At 40.6% G+C, this 27,439-nt stretch overlaps 1 protein-coding gene across 3 annotated transcripts in view; it reads right to left on the bottom strand.

Moving 5' to 3' along the window:
* Window positions 1-1,255: 1,255 nt before the first annotated feature.
* glt1d1 (glycosyltransferase 1 domain containing 1) overlaps window positions 1,256-27,439 on the bottom strand; it is a 43,605-nt gene continuing 17,421 nt past the window's right edge. For all 3 annotated transcript variants that reach the window (XM_008113642.3, XM_008113643.3, XM_003222755.4), the window contains 6 exons: window positions 19,660-19,755; window positions 19,277-19,326; window positions 13,206-13,249; window positions 10,460-10,580; window positions 4,229-4,327; window positions 1,256-3,657 (listed from right to left, as the gene is read on the bottom strand). In XM_008113642.3, the coding sequence (XP_008111849.2) occupies window positions 3,511-3,657; window positions 4,229-4,327; window positions 10,460-10,580; window positions 13,206-13,249; window positions 19,277-19,326; window positions 19,660-19,755 (557 nt within the window). In that variant the 3' untranslated portion in view covers window positions 1,256-3,510. The remainder of the gene's footprint in view (window positions 3,658-4,228; window positions 4,328-10,459; window positions 10,581-13,205; window positions 13,250-19,276; window positions 19,327-19,659; window positions 19,756-27,439) is intronic.

Here is a 27,439-nt window from a genome sequence, read left to right as displayed (position 1 = left end):
AAGGTGATTTTTTTTTTTTAAGTATGATTACAGTCATCATCTTTTGATCCAAGGTGTGCAATGGCAATGAAATGACATGTTTTGAATAACTCTATATATGTTTTGCTTGCGAAAATGAGCTCAACTTAGCTTCCTTGCAACTTCAACCCAGTTATTTGATTAAAGGGCTTTGTCTTATGATATCTTCTGCACGGAAGCAACAGGCACAATTTTGGCCGCTGTTACAGGTCTGGCTATTATTATTTCTGAAACAATGGCGGTCTAAACCATCCTTTCGGCTTCTGTGCTCCAAGGAAGTGTAAACTATTTCTCCACTTAGGCATCTGCAGACAGCTCGCATTTGTATTAGATTTTTTTTTCCAAAAAGTAAAAATGCAACGGAGCTTGTCATCGGGGAATGTACAGGTTCCCATGGAAGAGCAAGCACATGGAAAGGCTCCTTCCAAACCTCCAAGATGTGTGGTTGTGTTGGTAGTAGGGGACTCCCTACTGATGGCAACAGGAGCACCTGATAGGATGACTTGAGAGGTGTGTTGTCTCCATAGAGCTAAAATTTGAGATGTAACAGACACTTATGAGGCTTGTCAAGCCTCTAGATCATTACTACTTCTGTTTGGTCCATGTGGGAACCAATGACACTGCAAGGCATATCCTTTGGAAGAGATCACATGAAATTACAAGGTTATGGTCCTTGAAGCCCTGGTCATTGTTTCATCTCTAAACTAATGTACATAATACGAGGGTTATCCAGAAAGTAGATTACGTTTTGGAATTAAAAATGAACAAAGTATAGGAGAAACCATTTACCATATGCAGCTGAAAGCCACACCCAAATACCACTTCTCAACATAGTTGCCATTCAAATCTAGGCACTTACCATAGTGATGAATGAGCTTGGCAACTCCTTCCCCAAAAAACTCTGCCGCTTGCGTCACCCTTTCCCACAGCTGCGCATCGTCGCCAAAATGCTGCGTTGAGGACGCAAGCGGCAGAGTTTTGTGGGGAAGGAGTTGCCAAGCTCATTCATCGCTATGATAAGTTCCTAGATTTGAATGGCGACTATGTTGAGAAGTGGTATTTGGGTGTGGCTTTCAACTGCATATGGTAAATGTTTTCTCCTATACTTTGTTCATTTTTAATTCCAAAACGTAATCTACTTTCTGGATAACCCTCGTAATAGTTCAGCTATGACAAGAACCGTGGGTTCGAGGCCCTACGTGCCAAGCTTCAAAGGAAGGAAAGAGACACAGACAGGTCAAAGACAAAAAAACAGAGGTTTTATCTACCTTGGCCAAAGTGGATGCCGGCAGAATCAACATTGTAGTATCTGACATAACTCAATGCAAACATACAGAAATGTTTATAGGACTGTGACAGTGGTTTTAAACAAAGGACTTCTACTGCCATGAGTGCTGACTGGCTCCACTTGGGGCCAAAAGGAAGGTCCACTCATGGTGGGATTCAGGAGGAAAGGAATGTGTGTGGGGTCTGAGTCAATGGCTGCTAATAGCTACATCAACGGTGCTCAACCTGGGGTCCCCAGATGTTTTGGGCCTTCAGTTCCCAGAAATCCTAACAGTTGGTAAACTGGATGAGATTTCTGGGAGTTGTAGGTCAAAAACATCTGGGGACCCCAGGTTGAGAACCACGGAGCTACATTCTTGTTTCCCTGGAGACAATGTGTCTTGGGTATCTAAACAATGGGTGGCAAGGGTGTTGGCAAGGCCTGAATAGACTCCAAGAAAGGGGGTCAGATCAGGTGTTTGAGATTTGAATGGGTTCCCAGGGATAAGGTGTGTTGGGAAATGGACCTAGGCTGTTGTGTGGGGATTATGTCCCTTTCCTGGATGAGATGATGAGAACTGCCCTGAGGTATGTATACGTGTTTTATACAACTTAAGTTAAAAAACAAAAATAAAACAACAACAACAGTATTTCCCTTTTCAGGGTCTGCCCAGTCTCAGGGCTAAGATACGTAGGCCTCTACAGAAAAAAAACATTACATTAATTGAAGAAAGAAGAAATGTCAAGGGGATTACAGCAGCGAGGTTTTCTATTGCACGAGAGACTGTCACACAAATCTCTCCCGTTCATTCAAAGGCATTCCCAAATTGCTCAATAAATCTAGCAAATTGTTGGGGTTTTCTCTCTTTCCCCCCTACCCCACCTCTTAATAAAAGCATTTAGGCCAAATGGATCTGATTTGCATATGTTGAATGGAACAAAATGTTCTCAAGCTGTAAATTCTCTTGACATATCTGATTGGGATAATTACAATGCCATGGGAGACTTTCAGCCTTGCTAAAAATAGGAAGATGAGAACTGATGGACTGACAGGCAACCTGGAATGATCTTTTCAAGCAAAAAGGAACATGATAAAATTGATTTCAACTTTGGGCTGGGCTTTCTTAGTTTCTGCACACACACTAACTTCGACTTACCTATCCGGGTAAATTACAAACATCCAACTTACACAGGAGTGTGTAACCAAATGGACATGAATGGAAGGAGAAACAAAGGCATTGAACTGCCATCAGTTTTGGAAGCATTGGTCTCTACTACACTGTTGCTTAGAAATGCCCAGGATTGAGAGGAGCAAACAAAATTATCAGATCACAACATAAATTATTGTATTTTTCCCTGGTTCAAATAAATTATGAGGTTCACAAAAACTTCTTGAGGACTTCAGTACCGTTATAAAGCAATCATATAATGCAAACATTAGTTGAAAGAGTTGTTTGCATGAAGCACAATTGAGACCCATCCCCACCCGTTGTTGTCATTTAGTCCAAGTAGAACAGCAACGGGGAAAATGCAACCCATTGGTCTTTGTTTGCCAACGAGTCCCTATGGTTTTGAAGTCAATTTACGGCCATTTTCTCCTAGAGTTTTCTTAAGAGTTTCCTCAACTGAGCAGGGATTTGAACCCTGATCTCATGGAGTCCTAGCAGAAGTGTTGGTCCTTTGTGTATTCCTTCATGGCAGAATGGTTTAGGACTGGATGGTCCTTCTATGAGTCAGATGTTGTAGCAAGGAGCTCCAGACACTGGGAGCAACCACCCAGAAAGCTTTCCTTCATGCTTCAGTGTTCATGCTTGAACTGAAGTAGCGTTATGTATGACTTGTGAAGAGATTGGGAGTGAAGCCAGGTTGAAAGCATCTGGATAAAAATTATGGAGGAAAGAAACAACTGGGACATCATTGTGGGGGTCTACTATCAACCACCTTGCCAGACGGAAGGCTTGGTTGATGTCCTCCTAAAACAGATGATGAGATGTTCAGAAAAGTGGGGGGTAAAAGTACTGGAAAGTTCCAACTACCTTGACGGTAAGAGGTGTTGGAAAGTCCCTTGAAATGTGGTCGGATGTCCTTCTTTGGGAAGAGCCTGGATGGTTGTTTGCAATGAGTACTTTGAGCTTTTCCTACATGGTAGAATGTGGTTAGATCTGACGACGTGATGATCTCTTCCAACTCTACGATTTTGAAGGGATCCCGAATCCAAACACTAGGTCAGTGGAGGCTCAACACAAAGTTTTGATAAGCATTCCTTTCATGTTCCCAGGAGTGGTGCTTTGTGACATACTCCTTTGCCCTTGCTACGATCTTTCTCTGAAGACAAGGGTCACTGATCAGGCTTTTGGACAGTTGGACAAATTCCTGAAAAGACGGAAAATTGTCATTAACATTATAATCACTGCACTGTCAATGTTTATGAGACATAACAAAGAATCAGAGGGCAAGTGGCACTCTACAGGTGAAGTAAAGTGAAAGGGAGACAGTGGAAGGATTGCTCTGCATATCACTACTACTACTACTACTACTACTACTACTTCCCCTCAGGAGAAGGTTAAATTGCCTCTGCGTCTGTCTCTGTCTCGGTTCTATGTGTATATGGGCATTGAATGTTTGCCCTATATGTATATAATGTGATCTGCCCTGAGTCCCCTTCGGGGTGAGAAGGGCGGAATATAAATACCGTAAATAAATAAATAAATAAATAAATACTACTAATAATTTTTCCATGCCAAGGAGTCTGCTGTCCATAGACATCTCTGATCGAGTTTTCCGGCATGTCTACATGGAGCACCCTTCTACCTCCCCGCCGAGGCAGTACCTATTGATCTACCCACATTGCATGCATTCGAACTGCTCGCTTGGCAGAAGCTAGGGCTGACAGTCAGGAGTGTCCATAGCATTGAATCATGCCCCATATACTTTGCTTTGTTACCTCAGGGTTTGAATACAACAGCCCGGTTTCTTGGTGTGTGATTATCGCAGCATTTCCTGGGATGTTCCTTGCCAGTACTGGAACGTTTAAATCCATGGCCTGCAAAATTAGAGAGAAGAAGAAGGCTTCCATCAGTTAGAGTCAGAAGATTTGCAAAGGGAGGGGGGGGTGTTAAAATAGGAAAAGCACAATCAAAGCACCCCCAACAGATCTATTTAAAAGCCTCCAAGGAAGGAGCTTCCACCACACTCTGAGGCATAGAGTTCCACAGTTGAACAGCTCTTCTTATGGTCAGGAAGTTCTCCGTAACGTTCAGGTGGAATCTCCTTTCCTGCCTTTTGGACCCATGGCTCCATTGAGTCCTAGTTTCCAGGGCAGCAGAAAGGAAACCTGCTTCCTCTTCCTTAGGAAATCCTTTCGCATATGTATACATGGCTCTCATGTATCCTCTCAACCTTTTTCTCTGTAGACTAAACATACCCAGCTCCTTAGAGGGATTCATGGTCTCCAGATTTCCTCTGGATAACTTCCAGTTAAGAGTCAATGTCCCTCTTGAATAGCTTTGCCCAGAATTGGACACAGGATGATTATTCTGTGGGCTCGGGCTGTGGCACAGGCTGGAGAGCAGCTGCAATGAATCACTGCAATGAATCACTCTGGAGGTCATGAGTTCGAGGCCCGCTCGGAGCCTATGTTTGTTTGTCTTTGTTCTATGTTAAAAGGCATTGAATGTTTGCCTATATGTATAATGTGATCCGCCCTGAGTCCCCTTCGGGGTGAGAAAGAAGGGCGGAATATAAATGCTGCAAATAAATAAATAAATAAATATTCCAGGTGAGGAGGTCTGACCAAAGTGGGACTATAATTTCTCTTGATCCAGACCAGGCATCTAGACACTCCACTCCTTCTGGTGCAGCCCAAAATCCCATTGGTTTTAGCTGCTGCATCACATTGTTTGGCTCATGTTCAACTCGTTCTCCACTAAGACCCCAAGATCCCTTTCACATGACCAGTTTTCAAGAGCCAGTTATCTTTAATACCGCTGTTTAACGTTCCAATGAGATCTAAACGGCTTCAATTTTAATCCAAAATGATTTCCACCATCCTCCTTTTATGCAGAGATAGCTTGTTATTTTGCTTGTAATGTCTCCCATCATTTTTAACAACCTCTCGTTCAGTGCTGACATCCTTCTCTCACCCCATTGTCCCCGTGCAATATGGCAGTGGATCATTTTGAAATCTTTTAACATATGCAATGTAGTTTTTCTTCCTGCCTGAAAATAGCTCTTCTTAATTCCGTAAGGGATCTTCTATTATCCTCTCATTTAGGAGCCACTGTCAAAATCGTCTTTAATACATTGTTTATCACTTACACTACCTGTGCCTACAAGACGAGTACTGAGCATGGAGATAATCTATGGAGACCTAGAATCACAGAATCATAGAATAGACCTATCTAAGTGTCTTCTGTTGTCGACCAAGCCTGGAGTAGAAACGTATGGTGGTCCACGTGCCTCCAAGAAGCACATCTCCTCTGCATTTGGTTGAGATTCTATATTGGGGATTGAGTCTGTTTTTACTTGCTGAGCAAAACCTTGCAACATCACATTTTAATTACTCCGGCTTTCAAAACCCTGAAAAAATACAGCCTTTGAGTGCTTAACGGCTCATCTTGTACAATTATCCGAGTGTCAGATAACCAAAAGAAATCCGCTCTCCAGGTTGTTCGATCCATACTGATTCACTGGCACTTAGGGGAGAATGCACTTTTAATTACTGTCATTACTTTTCCTGTTGCCTGCGGACTATGATCTCCCTTTAAGGTAATTGCCACTGAAGCAAAGTATAAAGCACCGGAGGTTGGAAACTTTGGAAACGGGAGATTCTCTGAGCTTGAATTCACACACATAAATATCTGCTACATTTAGGAGACTCAATGGATTAATTACATACAAAAGCAATCAAATACGTTTCTGCTCCAAAGACACTCTCGGTTTTGGTTCGGTCGCACGGCTCGGAATCCAGCCCCACTCGCATCCAAATTCATCACTGGGTTGCGAGACATTGTTAAACACCTACCCATACATCCCTTGCACAGAATTTCATGCAGATTTTGATATATGCTTGTCCCATACAGATTGGCAGTTGTATTCCAAATCATGAACTTCAAATTTCTGATTGCTTACAGTATCACTAACAGCTCAACGGTGGCACTGCGGGTTAGACTGCTGAGCAAAAGGATGGCGGTTCAAATCCAGGGAGCAGAGTGAGCTCCTGCTGTTAGCCCCAGCTTCTGCCAACCTAGCAGTTCAAAAACATGCAAATATGAGTAAATCAATGCTACCGCTCTGCAAGAAGGTATGAGGGTTGAATGAAAAGTAATGCCTCCGCCTTCGTAACTCCTCAACAGATGGCAGTCCTGGTCTGCGGCAGGTCCTGGCTTGTTCAGTAGACTCTCCTCTACAGTTCCATTTGGCAGGAAGCCTTAGCATTGATCGGTTGGGTTGTTAAAGTACGAAGTATGGAACCCTGCGCAGTAGACCCTCCTCTACAGTTCCATTTGGCGGAAAGCCTTAGCATTGAACGGTTGTGTTGTTAAAGTACAAAGTATGGAACCCTGCGCAGTAGACCCTCCTCTACAGTTCCATTTGGTGGGAAGCCTTAGCATTGAACGGTTGTGTTGTTAAAGTGCGAAGTATGGAACCCTGCACAGATGGTCGGTCAATGCGACTTAAGCAACGTGCAGTCATTGAATTCTTGACAGCAGAAGGTGTCACCCCAAAGGAGATTCATCCGAGAATGCAAGCTGTTTATGGTGATTGTGTTGATGTGAGTCCTGTGCGTCATTGGGTGAGTAAGTTTAAAGATGCTGAGGTGTGAACATCTGACTTGTGTGACAAAGAAGAGTTGGACATCCTGTGATTTCACAAGCAAAAGGTTGACAGATTGATTCAGGACGATCGTCGTATCACTCAGAGAGAAATTTCAAGCATAATCGGCATTTCACAAGAACGTGTGGGTCACATTATTGCTTTGCTTGGCTATCAGAAGATCTGTGCACGATGGGTCCTGTGAGACGCTGGTTGCGGAAACTGAGTGTCGACTTCTTCCACAACGGCTTCAGAAATCTTGTTCATAGTTGGCAGAAATCTATCCAATTGTCTGGTGATGATGTGGAAAAGTGAATAGTGGTAGTTAAAGAGCACATTCTAAGGATTATTTCTGCATTTGATTTATTAAAATATTATCATCCAAACCGAAGTAACGAAGGTGGAGGCATTCCTTTTCATTTAACCCTCGTAATGGTGCTTCATGCAATCATGCTGGCCACATGACTTAGGAGGTGTCTATGGACAACGCCAGCTCTTCGGCTTAGAAATGGAGATGAACATTAACCCCCAAAGTCAGACACGACTAGACTTTACCTTTACACAGTTTCAAATGAAAATGTTTTAATAGGAATTTTCCTTTTGTTTTTAGCATTAGGACTTTGAATGTATCATTTCATCTCCTTCTCCTTGCATGAGGGAAACTCTCCCACCAGGGGAAAAAAAACGTAGCTAACACATTTCTACCCAATCTGTGAAGCGTTCACGCATATGCTCTTTCACCAAATCCACATTCAAGATGGTAAACCTGGGAAGACGATACGCTATGCTTTAATCTGGGATTAAAACTCAGAGCGCTTTGAGTATCATTTCTTTCACTCATCCTATAAACAGCCGGTGGCTTTGCAACAGCTTTCCAGCGTAACTTCTGCCCTTGTTAATGAAAACAGGAAAGTGACAGATGGTGCTTCTTCCCTTTGACCATTTCAGGTAGGGGGTTCTGCCTAATTAAAACAGCGCTGTCCTTCAAGAGCCATCTTCTCTTTGCTTCCCGGGCAGATGGTAGAACTTGACTGTCAAGGTTAACAGGAGTGTCTGTGGGAACGGTGGCGAGTGGGAGAAGAAACAGGAGCACGGCACAATGGGTAACTTCATGTATAATGAATCAGGGAAAAATAGAACAAATCTAGAAGTAAACATGTAAATACAGTCCATGGAGCAGTCTATCTTCTGGTCCTTATCAATTTTGTATGCTCACACAAAATTCTGCATATCAATGCATACTTAAGTAGATGTCCTCCATGCAGTGCAACTATTTTTTTTTTCACAGTCCTGTCCGTGAACGCCATGGGACTTGTGTTGGTTTTATTTTTCTGTGCGGGAGTTTTTTTTAATGTGCGGAGGTTGGTGCACGGCCGATCAACACCCAATCTTCACACATTGGGGTCCCGTGGTTGACATGACAATAGTGGCTTCCCAGTCTGTTGCAGCCTTCTTCCACCTTCACAGCCGTTGAAACATGTACCATGTTATCCTCCGCCGGATCCGCTGTTAAGGTCTTCAGGTCTTTGGATACTGCTTGGTCTGGAACCTACCCCATGGCCCTTCATTGAAGTGCATGAATTGTCAGAGTATTTGCAGCGCAGCAGTAGTTGGATGGAAGCAGTGGAGCACAGAACAAAGAGACACTCAGAGACGTTGGTAAAACTATTTACAAAGTGTTACTGTATGCAGCAATAATCAACACAAACAGACTTGCAGACGACAGACAAACACAGGACTGCTCTGTTCTCCAACAGAACTTGACTCGAACTCTAGGCAGACAGAACTCAACTGAACTGACGCAATCCTTATGCACAAACACTTGTGTCTGGATACTCCCTAGTTCCAGCCACACATCAAGGTCAGCATAGCTTCTTGGCAATTAACTCTTTCCACATTATGGTACATTCTGGATGATGCAATCAGTTGCAATACAAGCATGGCACAAATTGCATTTAAACACTATCAATACACAAATCTCACATTAACATGACTCCGATGGTTGCGCCCGTAAGTTCATTAGAACACACAGGACCCCTCACCATGACAAGGTGACAACCTTGACTGGGACTGCCTTCTGTCTGGAAACCGATGTCTTCACTGCGGGTCAAGAATAGGTCTCCACATCCACCTACGCTTCCACTGCCAAGACACTACACCTGTAGGACCATCATCCTCAAACTACGAGGGATCGCCTAAGTAAGTACAGTGTTCCCTCACTTATCGCAGGGGTTACGTTCCAGGACCACCCGCAATAAGTGAAAATCCGCAAAATATGGACACTATATTTATTTTAATATTTATACCTTATTTTAGTAGTTAGGTGGCCTTTCTCTCCTTCACAAGCCCGTTTTGCAATGTAGTTGTTTTAGTTTGGTGAGGCGGGCAGCAATTTGGCAGAGAAGGCTGTAAACCTGCAACTCCTAGAATTGTTTACTTGGTTAGTTTGATTGATAGATAGATAGATAGATAGATAGATAGATAGATAGATAGATAGATACCACTTTTAATTGGATAGCATTAAGGTCCAAGGCATTCTGAGAGTGCCTTGGACCACAAAAAAACCCGCAAAACAGCAAGGGAGAGAAAAGTGAACTGCAAAGTAGCGAGGGAACACTGTACCTATTTTTGAATCTAAACATACAGTGTTTCCTCACTTACCGTGGTTATGTTCCAGGACCACCCGCAATAAGTGAAAATCCGCGAAGTAAGGACACTATATTTATTTTAATATTTATACACTATTTTAGTAGTTTTACACTATTTTAAGTCTTTATCAAACAATTTTGTGTCGATAAATTGTTTCCTTCTCCTCCTGTTGCTGCTTGGGCTCCTTTTCTCTCCCTTTGGTTTCTCCTTCCTCCCTTCCTTAGGCTGTAAATTGTAATTTTTATGATTTATAATAGTCTTTTAGAGTTTACTGAAAAATCATGAAACCGAATCCGCGAAAAGTGAGGGAACACTGTACATTTCTACACCTTCTTTTAGTTTGGTTGGATTGGATGGCACTTGGGGTCCCTTCCTGAGTCCAGGATTCTTTGGATGTCAGACTTTTCCACACTTTGTGATGCAATTCAAAAATGCAAAATAAACCTGTTGCTTGGATTATACCCTCCCAAAGCCTTACAAAATAACGTCGAGCACACACTCTTAAGCACTGCTAAGCCATAAGTAAACATGGAGCATTGTTAAATTTCATGCGCTCAATGAGAAACGGCATGCGCGATCGCAGGCTGTGGCAGGGAAGATGTCGTTATCTGTTGCAGGCATTGAAAGGCAGACAGCAAGGCTGATGGAGATTTCAAATGGAGAAAAGGGAAGGGAACGTTTGGCGCAGAGCTCAATGCTCAGATGTAATTACCTCTAAGAGTGCGGCTGACATCCCCTCTGAAATGGAACTGTTCACAACAGCAAAGCATTTCTTCACAGCAGCATGAAGGTCTTCCTGGGGGATCTCCTTCAGCAAATGTACCCCATCCGCCCTACCGAGCAAACATTGTTGAGTCTGTTAATTGGCCTCCAGACATGGGACTCCAGGGCCATTCAACGATACTAAAAGGCATGTGGCTGGGGGACAACAGTGTGTTCTTATTTTAGAAACAGAGAAGTCAGAGGAAGTTGCTTTATTTGTATTGTTGACATCGACTGGAAGCGGCTTTCCAGGGTTTCAGCCAAGAATCCTAATGCAATCCTATTGGGGTGGAGAGAGACTCCTGTATGCAAAGGTTCCCCTACTCCATGTGGCATCAAGGACCACATCAGCCTTACTAATAATAATATAATAATAATAAAACTTTATGTATACCCCGCCACCGTCGGCAGCTTACATGGGGCCATGCCCAGAACAATACAATATAAACAGCATATAAAAGAACAACACATCACAACACAGTGAACAATACCATAAATAATAATATCCATTTCAATACAAATCAAGGAAACAATGAAACAAGGGCGGACCACATGAACATTGAGTTAAAGTGTTCTAAACGGTTCTGGCCCAGCTGACCTGTCCTTCAATAATAATAATAATAATAATAATAACAACAACAACAACAATAATAAAAGAAGAGGCCCAGAACAATACAATATAAACAATACAATATAAACAGCATATAAAAGAACAACACATCACAACACAGTGAACAATACCATAAATAATAATATCCATTTCAATACAAATCAAGGAAACAATGAAACAAGGGCGGACCACATGAACATTGAGTTAAAGTGTTCTAAACGGTTCTGGCCCAGCTGACCTGTCCTTCAATAATAATAATAATAATAATAATAATAATAATAATAATAACAACAACAATAATAAAAGAAGAGGCCCAGAACAATACAATATAAACAATACAATATAAACAGCATATAAAAGAACAACACATCACAACACAGTGAACAATACCATAAATCATAATATCCATTATTATTACTACGGTTACTAAATAATAATATCCATTATTATTACTACGGTTGCCTTCAAAGGGCCATTGAATCCATGGATGGAGAATGTGTGGACAAAGGGCCAACCATAATTTTTACACAGTGGTCAGCGCTCTTTTACAAAGTTTGGGTCCCCGAATGTTATGGAACGACAACTCCCATCACTCGCAATTATCCACCATGAGGACTGGGGATAATGGGGATTGCAACCCAACAGCACTTGTCGCACTGAGGTTGGGGAAAGGTCAGTGAGTATTTTAATGTCAGGCATCACATCCACAAAATCCAAAACTCACTCTCTACATCAGGGGTCCCCAAACTTTTTAAGCTGAGGGCCGGATTATCATTTGAAAAAAATACAAACAAATTCCTATGCACACTGCACATGTCTTATTTGTAGTGCAAAAACAACAACAACAACAACAGCAAGAACAATGAAAGAACAATACAATATTTAAAAATAAAAACAATTTTAACCAACATACATTTATCAGGATTTCAATGGGAAGTGTGGTCCAATGAGATAGTCAAGTTAATTAGGGTTGTTGTTGTTGTTGTTGTTGTTGTTGTTGTTGTGTGCCTTCAAGTCATTTCAGACTTTGGGCGAGCCTAAGTCTAAAATTTATTTATTATTTATTTACTGCATTTATTTACTACATTTGCATCACACCTTTCTCACCCCAAAGGGGACTCAGAGTGGCTTACAAATTATATGTACATATAATATATTATATTATTAGCATAGCACAATATTAGTATTATATATTACTATATTGAACTATATCACTATACTGTAATATTATTAGTTAAAATATATGTTATATAGAATATATAATTAATATTATTATATGGTATTATTATTAGTGTTATATTGTATTACATTATAATATTATTATCAATATTATATGTATATACAATATATTATATTATAAAACTGAGGGCGGGGGCCAGGTAAATGACCTCGGAGGGCCGCATCCGGCCCCCGGGCCTTAGTTTGGGGACCCCTGCTCTACATCATTGCCAGATGTCACTGTATCCCAGTTCCCATCAGCTCTTGTCATGATAATGTCTCATGATGTCCAGCATGTATGGGGCCACATAAAACAACATGGATTTGGCTTGCAAGCCTTGAATTTGATATGCATCCTAGTCACGTTGAATACTGAATTCTAAGCTCCTAGGTAAGGAGCCAGCCTGTACTACCTGGCTGGATGAGACTGGGTCAGGAGGCAGTAACGTGTATTAGCTCTGTTCGAAAACATGCAAATGTGAGTAGATCAATAGGTACCACTCCAGCGGGAAGGTAACAGTGCTCCATGCAGTCATGCTGGCCACATGACTTTGGAGGTGTCTATGGACAACGCCGGCTCTTTGGCTCAGAAATGGAGATGAGCACCAACCCCCAGAGTCGGATACGACTGGACTTAACGTCAGGGGAAACCTTTACCTTTAATGTTTATATTTCAAAATCCATTTCAGTGGCATCACAACCCCAAACTCAAGTAAACCCCAACGTGTCTGTAAGAATTCATATTCCCAAGTGGACCAAAGCCCTTTGGGACTGAAAGCCATTTACACTCACATGCCTTTGGACAAGGGATTACATAAAGTAAATAGGGCTGTTTGTACATAAGGCAATGACATTACGAGCAGCCTACCTTTGTACTTTCTCCTTCACTTCCTCTGCAAACACTGGATCGACCTATTGCAAAAAAAGAAAGAGGTATCCGTCATTCCGGCAAAGCATCCTCTATATTTTAACATGGGGAGCATGAGGAAAATATACTGTATATACTCGAGTATAAGCCGACCCGAATATAAGCCGAGGCACCTAATTTTACCACAAAAAACTGGGATAACTTATTGACCCGAGTATAAGCCAAGGAGCAGCTACTGGTAAATTTCAAAATAAAAATAGATACTAATAAAATTACATTAATCGAGGCATCAGTAGGTTAAATAATGTATATATATGGATACAGATATACAGGTATGTGGATCTATATGCATATAGGATTTGCAAAGACCTGCAAACATAGGGGAAAATTCATATATACAGTTAACTGTGCCCGGCCACGCGTTGCTGTGGCGAAGTATGGTGGTATGGGAAATAAAGTATTGAGGAATTGGTGGTAGTTAAGGTAAAGGGTAAAGGTTTTCCCCTGACATTCAGTCCAGTTGTGTCCGACTGCACACTGAAGTGGATTATATGCCAGTGTGGAGTCAAGATAATTCAGTTCAAAGCAGATAATATAAGATTATAAATGGGTTATATAGCTGTGTGGAAGGGCCTTGAGTCTACACTGCCATATAATCCAGTTCAAATCAGATAATCTGTATTTTATAGGCAGTGTGGAAGAGGCCTGAGTGAGGCCTAACTCTGCCTGTCCTTTGGGCTGAGTGGGTTGCTAGGAGACCAAGTGGGCGGAGCTTAGCCTTTGAACTGGCAGCAATTGGATCAAAACAATTATTCCTCTCCCTCTAATTAGGTCTTTATTTTTCTTTTCTTTTTGTTGTATGAACGCAGAGGCATGGATGAGGGGTTGTGCTGCCAAGTTTAGTGTTTCTGGGATGTGTAGTTTTGTTGTTTTGTCCTAGGCCGAAACTTCATTACCCTTATATATATATAGATGTAGATAGATAGATAGATACAGATATATAAGTACATAGGGATTGCAAATGGATGCAGGGGGTTACTGCCTATATATCTGTAGGGGAGATTAACAAATATTTCAGGGGAAAATGATTTTATAAGATGAATGGATATATATTTTTCTTCTTCCTGAGTCATATTTTTTTCTGGAAAGGGGGCGGCAGGCCAAATAAGTTTGGGAACCACTGGGGTAAATAAATAAATAAATAAATAAACCACAAAACAGCGAGTCCGTGATAAGCGAACCGCGAAGTAGTGGGGGAACACTGTACCAACAATATTTGGTGGGCTGCATTTTGCCTACTCTTCCTTTATGTATTTATTTATTTACAGTATTTATATTCCGCCCTTCTCACCCCAAAGGGGACTCAGGGCGGATTACAATGACACATATATGGCAAACATTCAGTGCCAACAGACAAACAACATACATTAGACAGACTCAGAGGCATTTTTAACATTTTTGCAGCTTCACGATTCCGGCCACAGGGGGAGCTGTTGCTTCACCGTCCAGTAGTGGCTGTACTTCCTCATTCCATTCCTCATGTTTTGCTGGCAGTTTTATGGTGTTGTAAATTAGCCTCCCGCATAAAGCGTCCCTAAATTTCCCTAATTGACAGGTGCAACTGTCTTTCGGGGCTGCATAGGTCAACAGCAAGCCGGGGCTATTAATGGTCGGAGGCTTAACCCGACCCAGGCTTCGAACTCATGACCTCTCGGTCAGTAGTGATTTATAGCAGCTGGTTACTAGCCAGCTGCGCCACAGCCCGGCCCCTTTAGCACCCAAAGGTGCCAGAGAAGCATTTTACAAATCCAATCTAAGGTGCCTTCATACGTTCCCACCTCCGCTCTGCTCTAACTTTCCTCTTCCTTTCTGCTAAATCTCATGAGCATTCTCCCAACCTTTCTCACATGCAAAAAAAGAAGTGAATTTTTCAAATCACCCCAAGCAAGCACAATATGCTTAGGATATAGAACATTTGAGGAATGGTCCAATTGTAGGGGCCCTGGTGGGTTCGTTCTCTTCTAATACCTCATTTGTAGGGAAAGTGAAGCAAATGCAAAGCGACAACTGAAGCGCCTGAAGACGTTCTGGGGGTGGGGGGCGGGGGGACGGGAAGAGTCGAAAGCACAAACCGCATTATACTTGTTCCCAATTTTCTCTTCCACACCACTTCGCTTTCAAATCTTGTGGTGTATCAGAGTGGAAAGAAACAAAGATTACCAAAAAAAAAAAAGAAGCGAAAAGGAAAACATCAGCACAACGAAAAGGAAAGGTAATATGATCGCATGATGCCTTAATGAAAACATAGCAACTGAAACTTTTAAAAGACACATTAATGGAAGAGAGAAACTGCATCAAAGACTCTTCGGGGAGAAAGAGAGCCAGAGAAAAACACGTCCTGAAGACGGAAAGCACAGTTAGATTGGTCCTGGTTGGATCTTGCGCCAATAGAGTAGGCTTACTCCTTGCTCTATTGAACAAGTTAGCCTTTTCCTCTGTATTGGCCTTTATGGCTAGAACTCTTCATTTATGAAAATTCTTTACCTGCCATGGTTCTATCCCATGAAATCCTGCCTACTATGGAAGGTCTTCCTAAACTTCAGATTTCACAAGATGGAATCATGGCAGCTGAAGTGGAATTTAGGAAGCTACGGCCCTTCCTAAAATTGGAGGATTTTAAAATGATCGTGTAAACACAGGTCACGTCAAGGTTGGACTTCTGCAATGTGCTGAACATTGGGCTACCTCTGTACCAAGTTCAGAAACTTCAATTGGTTCAGAACATGGCAACCAGATTGGTTACAGGAACATCTAGGAGTGAGCATATCACACCGATACTAAAATCACTCAACTGGTTACCAATTACTTTCCGGGCAAAGTACAAAGTTTGGGTTATAACCTTTAAAGCCATACATGGTTTGGGTCCAGGTTACCTTCAGGATGGCCTTTTTCCACTCAGTCCATGGCCTCTTAGGACATTGAGGTCCTCTGGGAGATGTTTACTCCGGAACCCAACTGGAAACCATCTCCCAGAGGACCTTTTCATTGACCGCCCGAGAAGACTCTGGACCTACTAGAAGACACCCGAAAGCTAAATCATCTATCAGAGTTCGAGATGCAACTGAAGACCTTCCAGTAGGCCTACCCAGTCAATTTTAAACTGGGAATTGTAACCTACATTTTATTGATGCGGTCTTGTGATATACGTATTTTGATAGTGTTGTGTTTTATCGTTCTGTTTTAATTCTGTTGTACCCCACCACGAGTCACAAGGTGAGGGGGATAATGTTGTTGTCATTATTATTATTATTATTATTATTATTATTATTATTATTATTATTACTGTATGACACAGCAAACAAGAAAGACATGTTGGATTTAGTATCACAAAATCACAAGTCGAACACTTCCCAAGTGTCTAGGACTGTGTGATGTATTTTTGGATGATGCGTGCAGATATTATTATTACTACTACTACTACTACTACTACTACTACCACTATGACCTCCTGCTTGTCTAGCTTGCCACAACAACCCACAGTTATGACTACTGTCATGCACTCTACAGGGGACTTACCTTGAAGACGACTAGGAAGCTATAGTTAACACAAAATGCACCCATAGAATTGCCAACTGGAGTACCATATTGACAACACATTACAGTAGAGTCTCACTTATCCAAGACTTGCTTATCCAAGGTATTTTTGTAGTCAATGTTTTCAATATATTGTGATATTTTGGTGCTAAATTTGTAAATATAGTAATTACAACATAACATTACTGTGTATTGAACTATTTTTTTCTGTCAAATTTGTTGTATAACATGACGTTTTGGTGCTTAATTTGTAAAATCATAACCTAATTGGATGTTTAATAGGCTTTTCCTTAATCCCTCCTTATTATCCAAGATATTCACTTATCCAAGGTTCTGCCGGCCCGTTTAGCTTGGATAAGTGAGACTCTAATGTATTCTTAAATTACAGAAATGCCTAAACATCTCAGGAGATTATTTACCAGATCTAGATTCAAACAGCTGGATACAATGATTTGTTTTATTGTTGTGTTTTTACATTGCCTGTTTGGCCCCATGTAAGCCGCCCCGAGTCCCTTCGAGGAGATGGGGCGGGGTATAACAATAAAATATTAATAATAATAATAATAATAACTACTACTACAATGGTCCAACATGGAAGATTTAACCAATATAATGAACAATTCTGTATCTGTGGAGCATCAGAGGTAGAAGATATCACACATGTATTGTTTAGTTGTAACTTGTACAGGAAAGAGAGAAGCATATACCTTGATAATTTAACCTTCAGTACATTTTGGGTCAAAGAAAAGGGGACATATTTTTGTCCCGCTCGCTCAACCTTGGCGCCCCTAATGCCAAGCTATCCCAACACTGCAACCCAAAAGATTTTCACCTAGTAAATCAGACTGACCCGACGTGCCTGCTCCTACTCCTGCCTAAATCCATTTTCAGCTCGAGTTTTGTCAAGGCTCTTGCCAGACAGGAGTCTTAGTCATTTGCTACCAGCTAACATCTGTTAATTATGTGCAAACACAGACCAGTCGAAATGGCCTCAAAATAGCCCGAACGGAGCGGAACACAAAGATGAGCTGCTGGAGCCGACGTGAGAGGCGTAGAAAGAGAAATCAACAGCTCATCAGTAGTCATGGAACATGTTTGCTCCACAGGGGATAACTGCCTGCCTACTATGGAGGCCAAGAAGGCCGATATACATGCTTAGAAAAGCAAACAGCGCCGTCCAAAGAAAACAGCAATACCGGTGGGGGAAGATGGGTGCTCTTTTTGGCAAGAGAAAAACATTAGGGAAGGGTGCGGCTGACCCAAGGTGTTGTCATACCTAAAGCCTTGGGAATGCTTTCCCCCCGTTACATGTCGATTGGTGGCAGGGCCTTGCTTCAACACCACATCTATGGGGCCTTTGCACACCGCAAAAACCCGCAAAACAGCGAAAATATAATAATAACAATATAATAATATATAATAATCCTATTATGCCATACTAATAATATAATATATTATATATGCATATAATAGGAGCCCCGGTGGCGAAGTGTGTTAAAGCACTGAGCTGCTGAACTTGCAGACCAAAAGGTCGCAGGTTCAAATCTCGGGAGCGGAGTGAGCACCCGCTGTTAGCTCCAGCTTCTGCCCACCTAGCAGTTCAAAAACATGCCAATGTGAGTAGATCAATAGGTATCGCTCCGGCGGGAAGGTCATGCCGGCCACATGACCTTGGAGGTGTCTACGGACAACGGCGGCTCTTCGGCTTAGAAATGGAGATGAGCACCAACCCCCAGAGTCAGACATGACTGGACTTAACGTCAGGGGAAACCTTTACCTTTTATGCATATAATATTAAATATTATAATGTCATACAATATAATAATAATACACTATTATAATGGTATATTTCTATTATATATAATATTACTAATAATATTACAATGCAGTGTTATAGTACAATATTGTAATATATATTGCTTATATTGTGCTATACGAATAATATAATATATTGTATGCACATATGGCTTGTAAACCGCCCTGAGTCCCCTTCGGGGTGAGAAGGGCGGGATATAAATGTTGCCAATAAATAAATAAATATTACAATAAATGGTTACATTAATATGTATTAAAAACCCGCGAAATAGCGAGGGAGCAAAAAGTGAACCGCGAAGTGCGAGGGAGCACCGTATTGGGTTGCTGTGAGTCTTTCGGGCTGTCTGGCTATGTTCCAGAAGCATTCTCTCCTGACGTTTTGCCCACATCTGGGACAGGCATCCTCAGAGGTTATGAGGATGCAATTTATGTTTTAGTACAATAGCTGAAGAAACCATCATATGGTTTTTCATGGTGTTAAGGCCAGACGAGCCAAATCCATAGGGTGCTACAATTCACTGGAAGCTTACACAGAATTTTCTGGGACGCAGTTAAAAGCTCTCATTTGCAAGGACACGGGAATGTAAATACAGGTAGAACAAAATCAAAGAACACATATTTCAGAAAGGCTGCCTGGAAATAAAAGAGGGAAAAAAACTTACTGCAGGTCCAATGATAATCAGCTGTACGCTGGGGTCCTCTCTGTGCCATTCTATCAAACAATTAAAGAGAGGTTAGGTTATGGAAATATTAGCATTCGTTATTCAAACTGAAGACCGGGCCTTTGCAAAGAAGAGCAGTTCATCAGTTAATTGTGCCTGTGGCTTACTGAGCAGCAGGCTTTTACGACTTTTTAAAATTTTAGTGCAATAAAATGGCACGTCCATGTCCAACAACTGTGTGCTCAAGTTAGGAGCCACAGTGATGTCATGGGGACAGGCCCATTCATCATCAAACATAATAGTTCCGTGCTTGCCGTTCACGGGGAAAGTCGAAGGAAGGATAAAATATTGATTTGCTTAAGTGAAAAAGAGAGGGAACTTACCTGCAAAAGCATCTGCTAGATAGAGTGGATCCTTGACTCTTCTCAGACCACATATTAGGAGGAAATAACACAAACTGTTGCCGTCGTGGGGAATCCCTGTTAACAAAGCATTGCCAATAAATCTTAAAATTGCCAATTGCATGGGGTTGGATCCACATTAGTTGCAGTTAGAGCACACCCACCCTAGCACGCATTAACAACTGAATTAAGGCCAAAGGGACTTAAATTATTTGCAGTGAATCCATTCTTGGTTGATTTCAGTGGATCTGCTCAAGGAAAAGGCAACTCCAGATCCATCTCACAGTAAATACCGTCACCGTGTTGATAAATAAATACCCATTTGGAACCACAGGGAGGAAACTGACTCAATTCCATAAAAGCCGGAGCTTGTGAAAGGGATTTCTTTGGACAACAACTCCCAGGTTCCCCTAGGCAACCACGCTGGCTGGAACATTCTGGGAGTTTTTATCCTTCACAAGCCATGACAAAAGTCACCCATTGAAGTTCTCTCAACTTATTTATTTATTCATTATTTATAGTATTTATATTCTGTCCTTCTCAGGGGAGATCACAATGCACATATACATGGCAAACATTCAATGCCATTAGACAAACAACATATAGACAGACACAGAGGCAATTTAACAGGGCCGGATTGAGCTCCTGACTGTTTAATAGCCTAGCTTGCTGTTGACCTAAGCAGCTTGAAAGACAGTTTACAGTATTTATTTATTTACAGTATTTAAATTCCGCCCTTCTCACCCCAAAGGGGACTCAGGGCGGATCACATTACACATATAAGGCAAACATTCAATGCCTTTTTAACATAGGACAAAGACAGAGACAAACACAGGCTCCGAGCTGGCCTCGAACTCATGACCTCTTGGTCAGAGTAATTTGTTGCTCACCAGCCTGCACCACAGCCCGGGCCCAGCTGCATCTGTCGAGTAGTAAATTTAGGTACCGCTTTATGCGGAGAGGCTATTTTACCTAATTTACGACACCATAAAAACTTCCAGCAGTGTGCGGAAAGGAATGAGGAAGTACTACCATCAAGGACTCGGTGTCACAAGTGGTCGATGAAGCAGCAGCTCCCCCTGTGGCCAGAATCGAGCCTACACTCACGAAGCCAGAAACTGCAAAATGTTAAATTGCCTCTGTGTCTGTCTATATATGTTGCATGTCTAATGGCATGTATTGTATATGTGCATTGTGATCTGTCCTGAGTCACCTTCGGGGTGAGAAAAAAGGGCAGAATATAAATACTGTTAAATAAATAAATGAATAAATAAATTTCTGACAAATAGACCAAACACAAAAGAAGAAGGATTAGTACTGACTATTAAGGATTTATTTCCAACATTTATATCCCGCCCTTCTCACCCAAAGGGACTCAGGGTGGTGTGTACATCTGTAAGGAAATCCATGACTTAAATCTTGGTAGCCAGGATGAAAATTTAGCGGGAAAGAAACAACAGGGAAACTATCACGGGGGTCTACTACAGACCTGCAAGCCAGACTGAGTAATTGGACAAAAAAACGGAGAGATGAAGTAGTAATGGAAGATTTCAACTATCCGGTTATTGGTTCCTTCACTATTTGAGATCTGATCCTAACCAAGAATAATGACCTCATAAAAGGAACGGAAATGGCAGGTTTCTTAAGTGGGAGTGACCATGTTCTTCTAGAGTTTGCGATACAGCGGAAGGAAGAAGTCAAGCATAGTCAGACATGTATTCTAGACTTCAACAAATCAAACTACAGTAAACTTAGGAAAATACTGGGTCTGGAATACTAAGAGAAGGAAGTTCATGACGGCTGGGAGTTTCTCAAAAATCAGTTTGACTTTGAGGAGGAAAAATAGGAGGTGTCTTAAGCAACTAGAATAGATATTTAAGGAACTGACAACTGGGCTAAGATTTATAAGAGACATGTACAAGAAATTGAAAGCACAGAACAAACACAGGTGTTTGCTACCCAATGGAAAGTGCTTTTTTGGTTACAAAGAACCTGATATGAGCAACATCTGGAGCACCACAAGTTTCCAACCCGCATTTTAAGAACATGGGGAAGCAGTTTCATCTTCTCTGGCTGTATTTTGTAAATTTTTACAACACTAGGCAATCAGCTCTCTCAAACTATCCACCTAGATGTTTATATCCCTAAATGTCACCAAGGATTGATTGCTGACGGCACGTCTTTAGCAATATTGCTTTTCAAAATTAAAAACCTGCCTGGAGATTTAAAAACACTTTCATTTTCATAGAAATTCTCCAATGCACCATTTAGTTTCAATTTGAATAGGCAATGCTCTGGTTTAAGGCTCGAGACCACAGCGGATGCGATGCAGCACGATCTATGGAAACCATTTCTATTATTATTTTATTGTATTGCTTCCTTTAAAATATATATATAAAGTCCCGAAACGGAGGTCAAATACAAAATGTTGACAAATGAAAGATTTGTAATCAAAATAGTCCTATTCCTGCTAACATTTACATGTACAGTAGAGTCTCACTTATCCAACATAAACGGGCCGGCAGAACCTTGGATAAGCGAATATGTTGGATAATAAGGAGGGATCAAGGAAAAATCTATTAAACATCAAATTAATTTTACAAATTAAGCACCAAAACATCATGTTATACAACAAATTTGACAGAAAAGGTAGTTCAATGTGCAGTAATGCTATGTAGTAATTACTGTATTTACAAATTTAGCACCAAAATATCACGATGTATTGAAAACAATGACTACAAAAATGCGTTGGATAATCCAGAACGTTGGATACGTGAGTGTTGGATAAGTGAGACTCTACTGTATATATAAAGTCCTGAAACGGAGGTCAAATACAAAATGTTGACGAAATGAAAGATTTGTAATCAAAATAGTCCTAATCCCACTAACATTTAGATGTACGATATATTGAAAACATTGACTACAAAAATGCATTGGATAATCCAGAACGTTGGATAAGCGAATGTCAGATAAAGTGAGACTCTACTGTACTGTATATAATCGAGTATAAGCCTAGTTTTTCAGCCCTTTTTTAGGACTGAAAAAAAACCTCCTCGGGTGAGGGTCCTGGTGGGCTTATATTCAGGTTGGCTTATACTCAAGTATATAGGGTATATTTATTATTTTCTCTATTATTATTGGTATTGTTACATTTATTATTTTACTCTATTATTATTATTATTACATTTATTATTTTACTCTATTATTTTTGTTACTTTTACATTTATTTTACTCTATTTTTATTATTATTAATACATTTATTTTACTCTATTGTTACATTTATTATTTTACTGCATTTATTATTATTACATTTATTATTTCACTCTATTATTATTAAAAGGATACATAAGCACATTGACATTGAAGATGATGAAAATAATGATTTAATCAGAGTTACAAAGTCATATCTAAAATTACAGTTTGATGTAAAGATTCAAAAACATTTAAACTACTGATGCCTCAATTAATGAAATTTTATTGGTATCTTGGCTTACACTGGAGTCAATGTTTTCCCGTTTTTTTTGTGGTATTTTTTTTAATTTGTTTTTATTAATTTATCAATCCAAATGTACAAGCTCACATTTTCCTCATTCTACAATATCTCAAACACATCACGTTGCATACAATCCGACAGCAAAAAAAAATTAAAAAATCAAGAACATCCCCAAGCATATTTCCCATCAGTCTTTTAACTTTTCCATTACAACTTCACTATACATCTCTCCACTACACACCCTTCATCTACCTATACATGTTTTATTTTCAATATTATTATTATTAATTTATAATTCAAAATGTATAAGTATACGTTCTTTCCTCATTTTACAGTATCCCAGACATATCACATATTTCTTTATTGTTGGATTGCATACAATGTGATATGTTTGTGGTAAAATTAGGTGCCTCGGCTTATATTCGGGTCGGCTTATACTCAAGTATATACGGTACATTGCTTAAATATATATTACTTTATAGTAAAGGTGGGGAGGGAGTTATCTTTAATACCAGTGTTTAACGTTCCAATGAGATCTAAACGGCTTCAATTTTAATCCCAAATGATTTTTCTCATTCTCTTTTTTATGCAGAGATAACTTGTTATTTTGCTCGTAACGGCTCAATCCCATAATTTTTAATAACCTCTCTTTCAGTGCTGACACGCTTCTATTCCTCCTCTCATCCCATTGTCCCCGTGCAATATAGAGCAGTGGATAATTCTGAAATCTTCTAACATATGCAATGTAGTTTTTCTTTATTCTTCAAAATAGCTTTTCAGGTATGCCGGTACGCACATCTTAATTCCGTAAGGGATCTTCTATTATCCCCACATTTAGGAGCCACTGTCAAAATCGTCTTTAATACATTGTTTATCACTTACAGTACCGGTGCCTACAAGATGTGTACAGAGCATGGAGATAATCCAAGGAGACATAGCTAAGTATTTCACTGTTGCCATCCTCTTCTTTTCCTGCCTTCTATCACGACAAGTTTTTACAACCAACTAAACTGAACTCCATTCTTGGTGTTGTGTTTGGACTAAATCCAATTTTATTTTCAACGTGAGTAGACCCACTGGGATGAATGGAATTTGTGGGTTGCTGTGAGTTTTCCGGGCTGTATGGCCATGTGCCAGAAGCATTCTCTCCCGATGTTTCACCCACAAATGGTAATAATAATAATAATAATAATAATAAAAAACTTTATTTATACCCCGCCACCATCTCCCCAACGGGGACTCGGGGCGGCTTACATGGGGCCATGCCCAGGACAATACAATATAAACAGCATATAAAAGAACAACACATCACAACACAGTGAACAATACAATAAATAATAATATCCATTTCAATACAAATCAAGGAAACAATGAAAACAAGGGCGGACCACATGAACATTGAGTTAAAGTGTTCTAAACAGTTCTGGCCCAGCTGACCTGTCCTTCAATAATAATAATAATAATAATAATACCAATAATAAAAGAAGAAGAAGAACATGCCCTGGCAGAATATGTCAAGCAAAGTGAAGAACCTGCTTTGATTGAAATCAAAAATCAGAAACTCCTCAAAGCACAGCAGACAAAAAACCAGTACAAGAAAACCGCACTACAAACTAGAGCGGACAGCTAGCAGAACAAAACATTGCATGGAAAGTTCCTTGACAAAATTGAAGGAAAAGCTGATAAGGAGAAGACCTGGCTCTGGCTCACGAATGGGACCCTGAAGAAGGAGACAGAAGGCCTGATCCTTGCAGCCCAGGAGCAAGACATCAGGACAAAGGCAATTCAGGCCAAGATCGGAAAATCAGCTGATGACCCACAATGCAGACTGTGCAAGGAAACGGATGAAACAATGGATCATATCCTCAGCTGCTGTAAGAAAATTGCACAGACAGACTACAAACAGAGGCACAACTATGTGGCCCAAATGATTAATTGGAACTTATGCCTCAAGGACCACCTGCCAGCAGCAAAGAACTGGTGAGATCACAAACCTGCAAAAGTATTGGAAAATGAACATGCAAAGATACTGTGGGACTTCCGAATCCAGACTGACAAAGTTTTGGAACACAACACACCAGACATCACAGTTGTGGAAAAGAAAAAGGTTTGGATCATTGAAGTTGCCATCCCAGGTCACAGTCGCATTGACGAAAAACAACAGGAAAAACTCAGCTGCTATCAGGACCTCAAGATTGAACTTCAAAGACTCTGGCAGAAACCAGTACAGGTGGTCCCGGTGGTGATGGGCACACTGGGTGCCGTGCCAAAAGATCTCAGTCAGCATTTGGAAACAATAGATATTGACAAAATTATGATCTGCCAACTGCAAAAGGCCACCCGACTGGGATCTGCACACATCATCCGAAAATACATCACACAGTCCTAGACACTTGGGAAGTGTTCGACTTGTGATTTTGTGATACGAAATCCAGCATATCTATCTTGTTCGCTGTGTCATGAAATAATAATAATAATAATAATAATAATAATAATAATAATAATAATACATCACACAGTCCTAGACACTTGGGAAGTGTTCGACTTGTGATTTTGTGATACGAAATCCAGCATATCTATCTTGTTCGCTGTGTCATACAACAATAATAATAATAATAATAATAATAATAATAATAATAATAATAATACATCACACAGTCCTAGACACTTGGGAAGTGTTCGACTTGTGATTTTGTGATACGAAATCCAGCATATCTATCTTGTTTGCTGTGTCATAATAAAATAATAATAATAATAATAATAATAATAATAATAATAATACATCACACAGTCCTAGACACTTGGGAAGTGTTCGACTTGTGATTTTGTGATACGAAATCCAGCATATCTATCTTGTTTGCTGTGTCATAATAAAATATAATAATAATAATAATAATAATAATAATAATAATAATAATAATAATAATACATCACACAGTCCTAGACACTTGGGAAGTGTTCGACTTGTGATTTTGTGATACGAAATCCAGCATGTCTATCTTGTTTGCTGTGTCATACAATAATAATAACAACTACTATAAAATCAATTGCGAGAGGAATAAAGCTCTCTCATCAAGTTATAATCATAACTGGAGAAATGAAGTAATTACAAGTAATCTATCATTTGTAATAAACTGCTTTCAAACTCTGAGCCAGGTTCTACATTATTTGTAGTGCTGCCAGCCCACCTCATGGCCCTGATCGATCAGAAACAACAGAAATTGGAATCAAGAACTGGAAAAAAATTGTTAATTCTTTGGCTCTGCACAAACCAGCATCAGTTGCCCAATGAAAACATCCCAGTTTGCCCATGTGGTAATTGCACAATTCCTAACATCTTTTATGCCTTGGGGGACACTGCTGTGCGACAACATCCCCAAAGCCCAGCTCTCACTTGCAACAACAGTCACAGTCCTCTGTAACATTTCACACCCATCTCTCTCCCGGTGCTTCACTCTCAAATGAACTGTGATCCAGTTTTGCAGATAGGAAATTGCCTGAGAAAAAAGGGTCATCCGGGGCCTCGTGCTCAAGCGTTCTGCTGAAATTTTAATTATACATATGCCACTGGCATTCGGTTTGAACAAAAACACCTCTGGTCTCCCTGCTTGCTGAATTCCTCTTGACAGGCAACAGCTTTCGGTCCCCACTCTCCCACCTACCTGCCACCCCCTGTCCCGTCCCAGGTTGTCGCATATACACAGGACACCATTCAGCACTACTTCACACAGCGCATGGCTGCATTTGGAGTAGCTGGAATTAACACAAGATACTGCAATGGATGCCAACTTAATAGGTTTGAATAGGAACTGAACAAATGTATGATGGATCACCCCCATCAGCAGCTACAAGACAGGAAGGGTATAAATGGTAAAAGGTAAAGGTTTTTCCCTGACATTAAGTCTAGTTAAGTCCAACTCTGGAGATTGGTGCTCATCTCCATTTCTAAGCCAAAGAGCCAGTGTTGTCCATAGACACCTCCAAGGTCAAGCCAAAGTCTAGTTGTGTCCGACTCTGGGGGTTGGTGCTCATCTCCATTTCTAAGCCGAAGAGCCGGCATTGTCCGTGGACACCTCCAAGGTCATGTGGCCATTGGCATGACTGCATGGAGCGCCGTTACCTTCCCACCAAAGTGGTACCTATTGATCTACTCACATTGGCATGTTTTCGAACTGCTAGGTAATGGCGCTCCATGCATGCATATTCAGCAGCAAGGGCAGATACATTTGAATGGAAACAAGTCTAAATGGATACATTTGTCTATTTTGA

This window comes from Anolis carolinensis, chromosome X, assembly GCF_035594765.1.
Source record: "Anolis carolinensis isolate JA03-04 chromosome X, rAnoCar3.1.pri, whole genome shotgun sequence".
NCBI lineage: Eukaryota > Metazoa > Chordata > Lepidosauria > Squamata > Dactyloidae > Anolis > Anolis carolinensis.
Note: the sequence above shows the minus strand (reverse complement) of the source record. Positions and strands in the feature narration are given on the sequence as shown.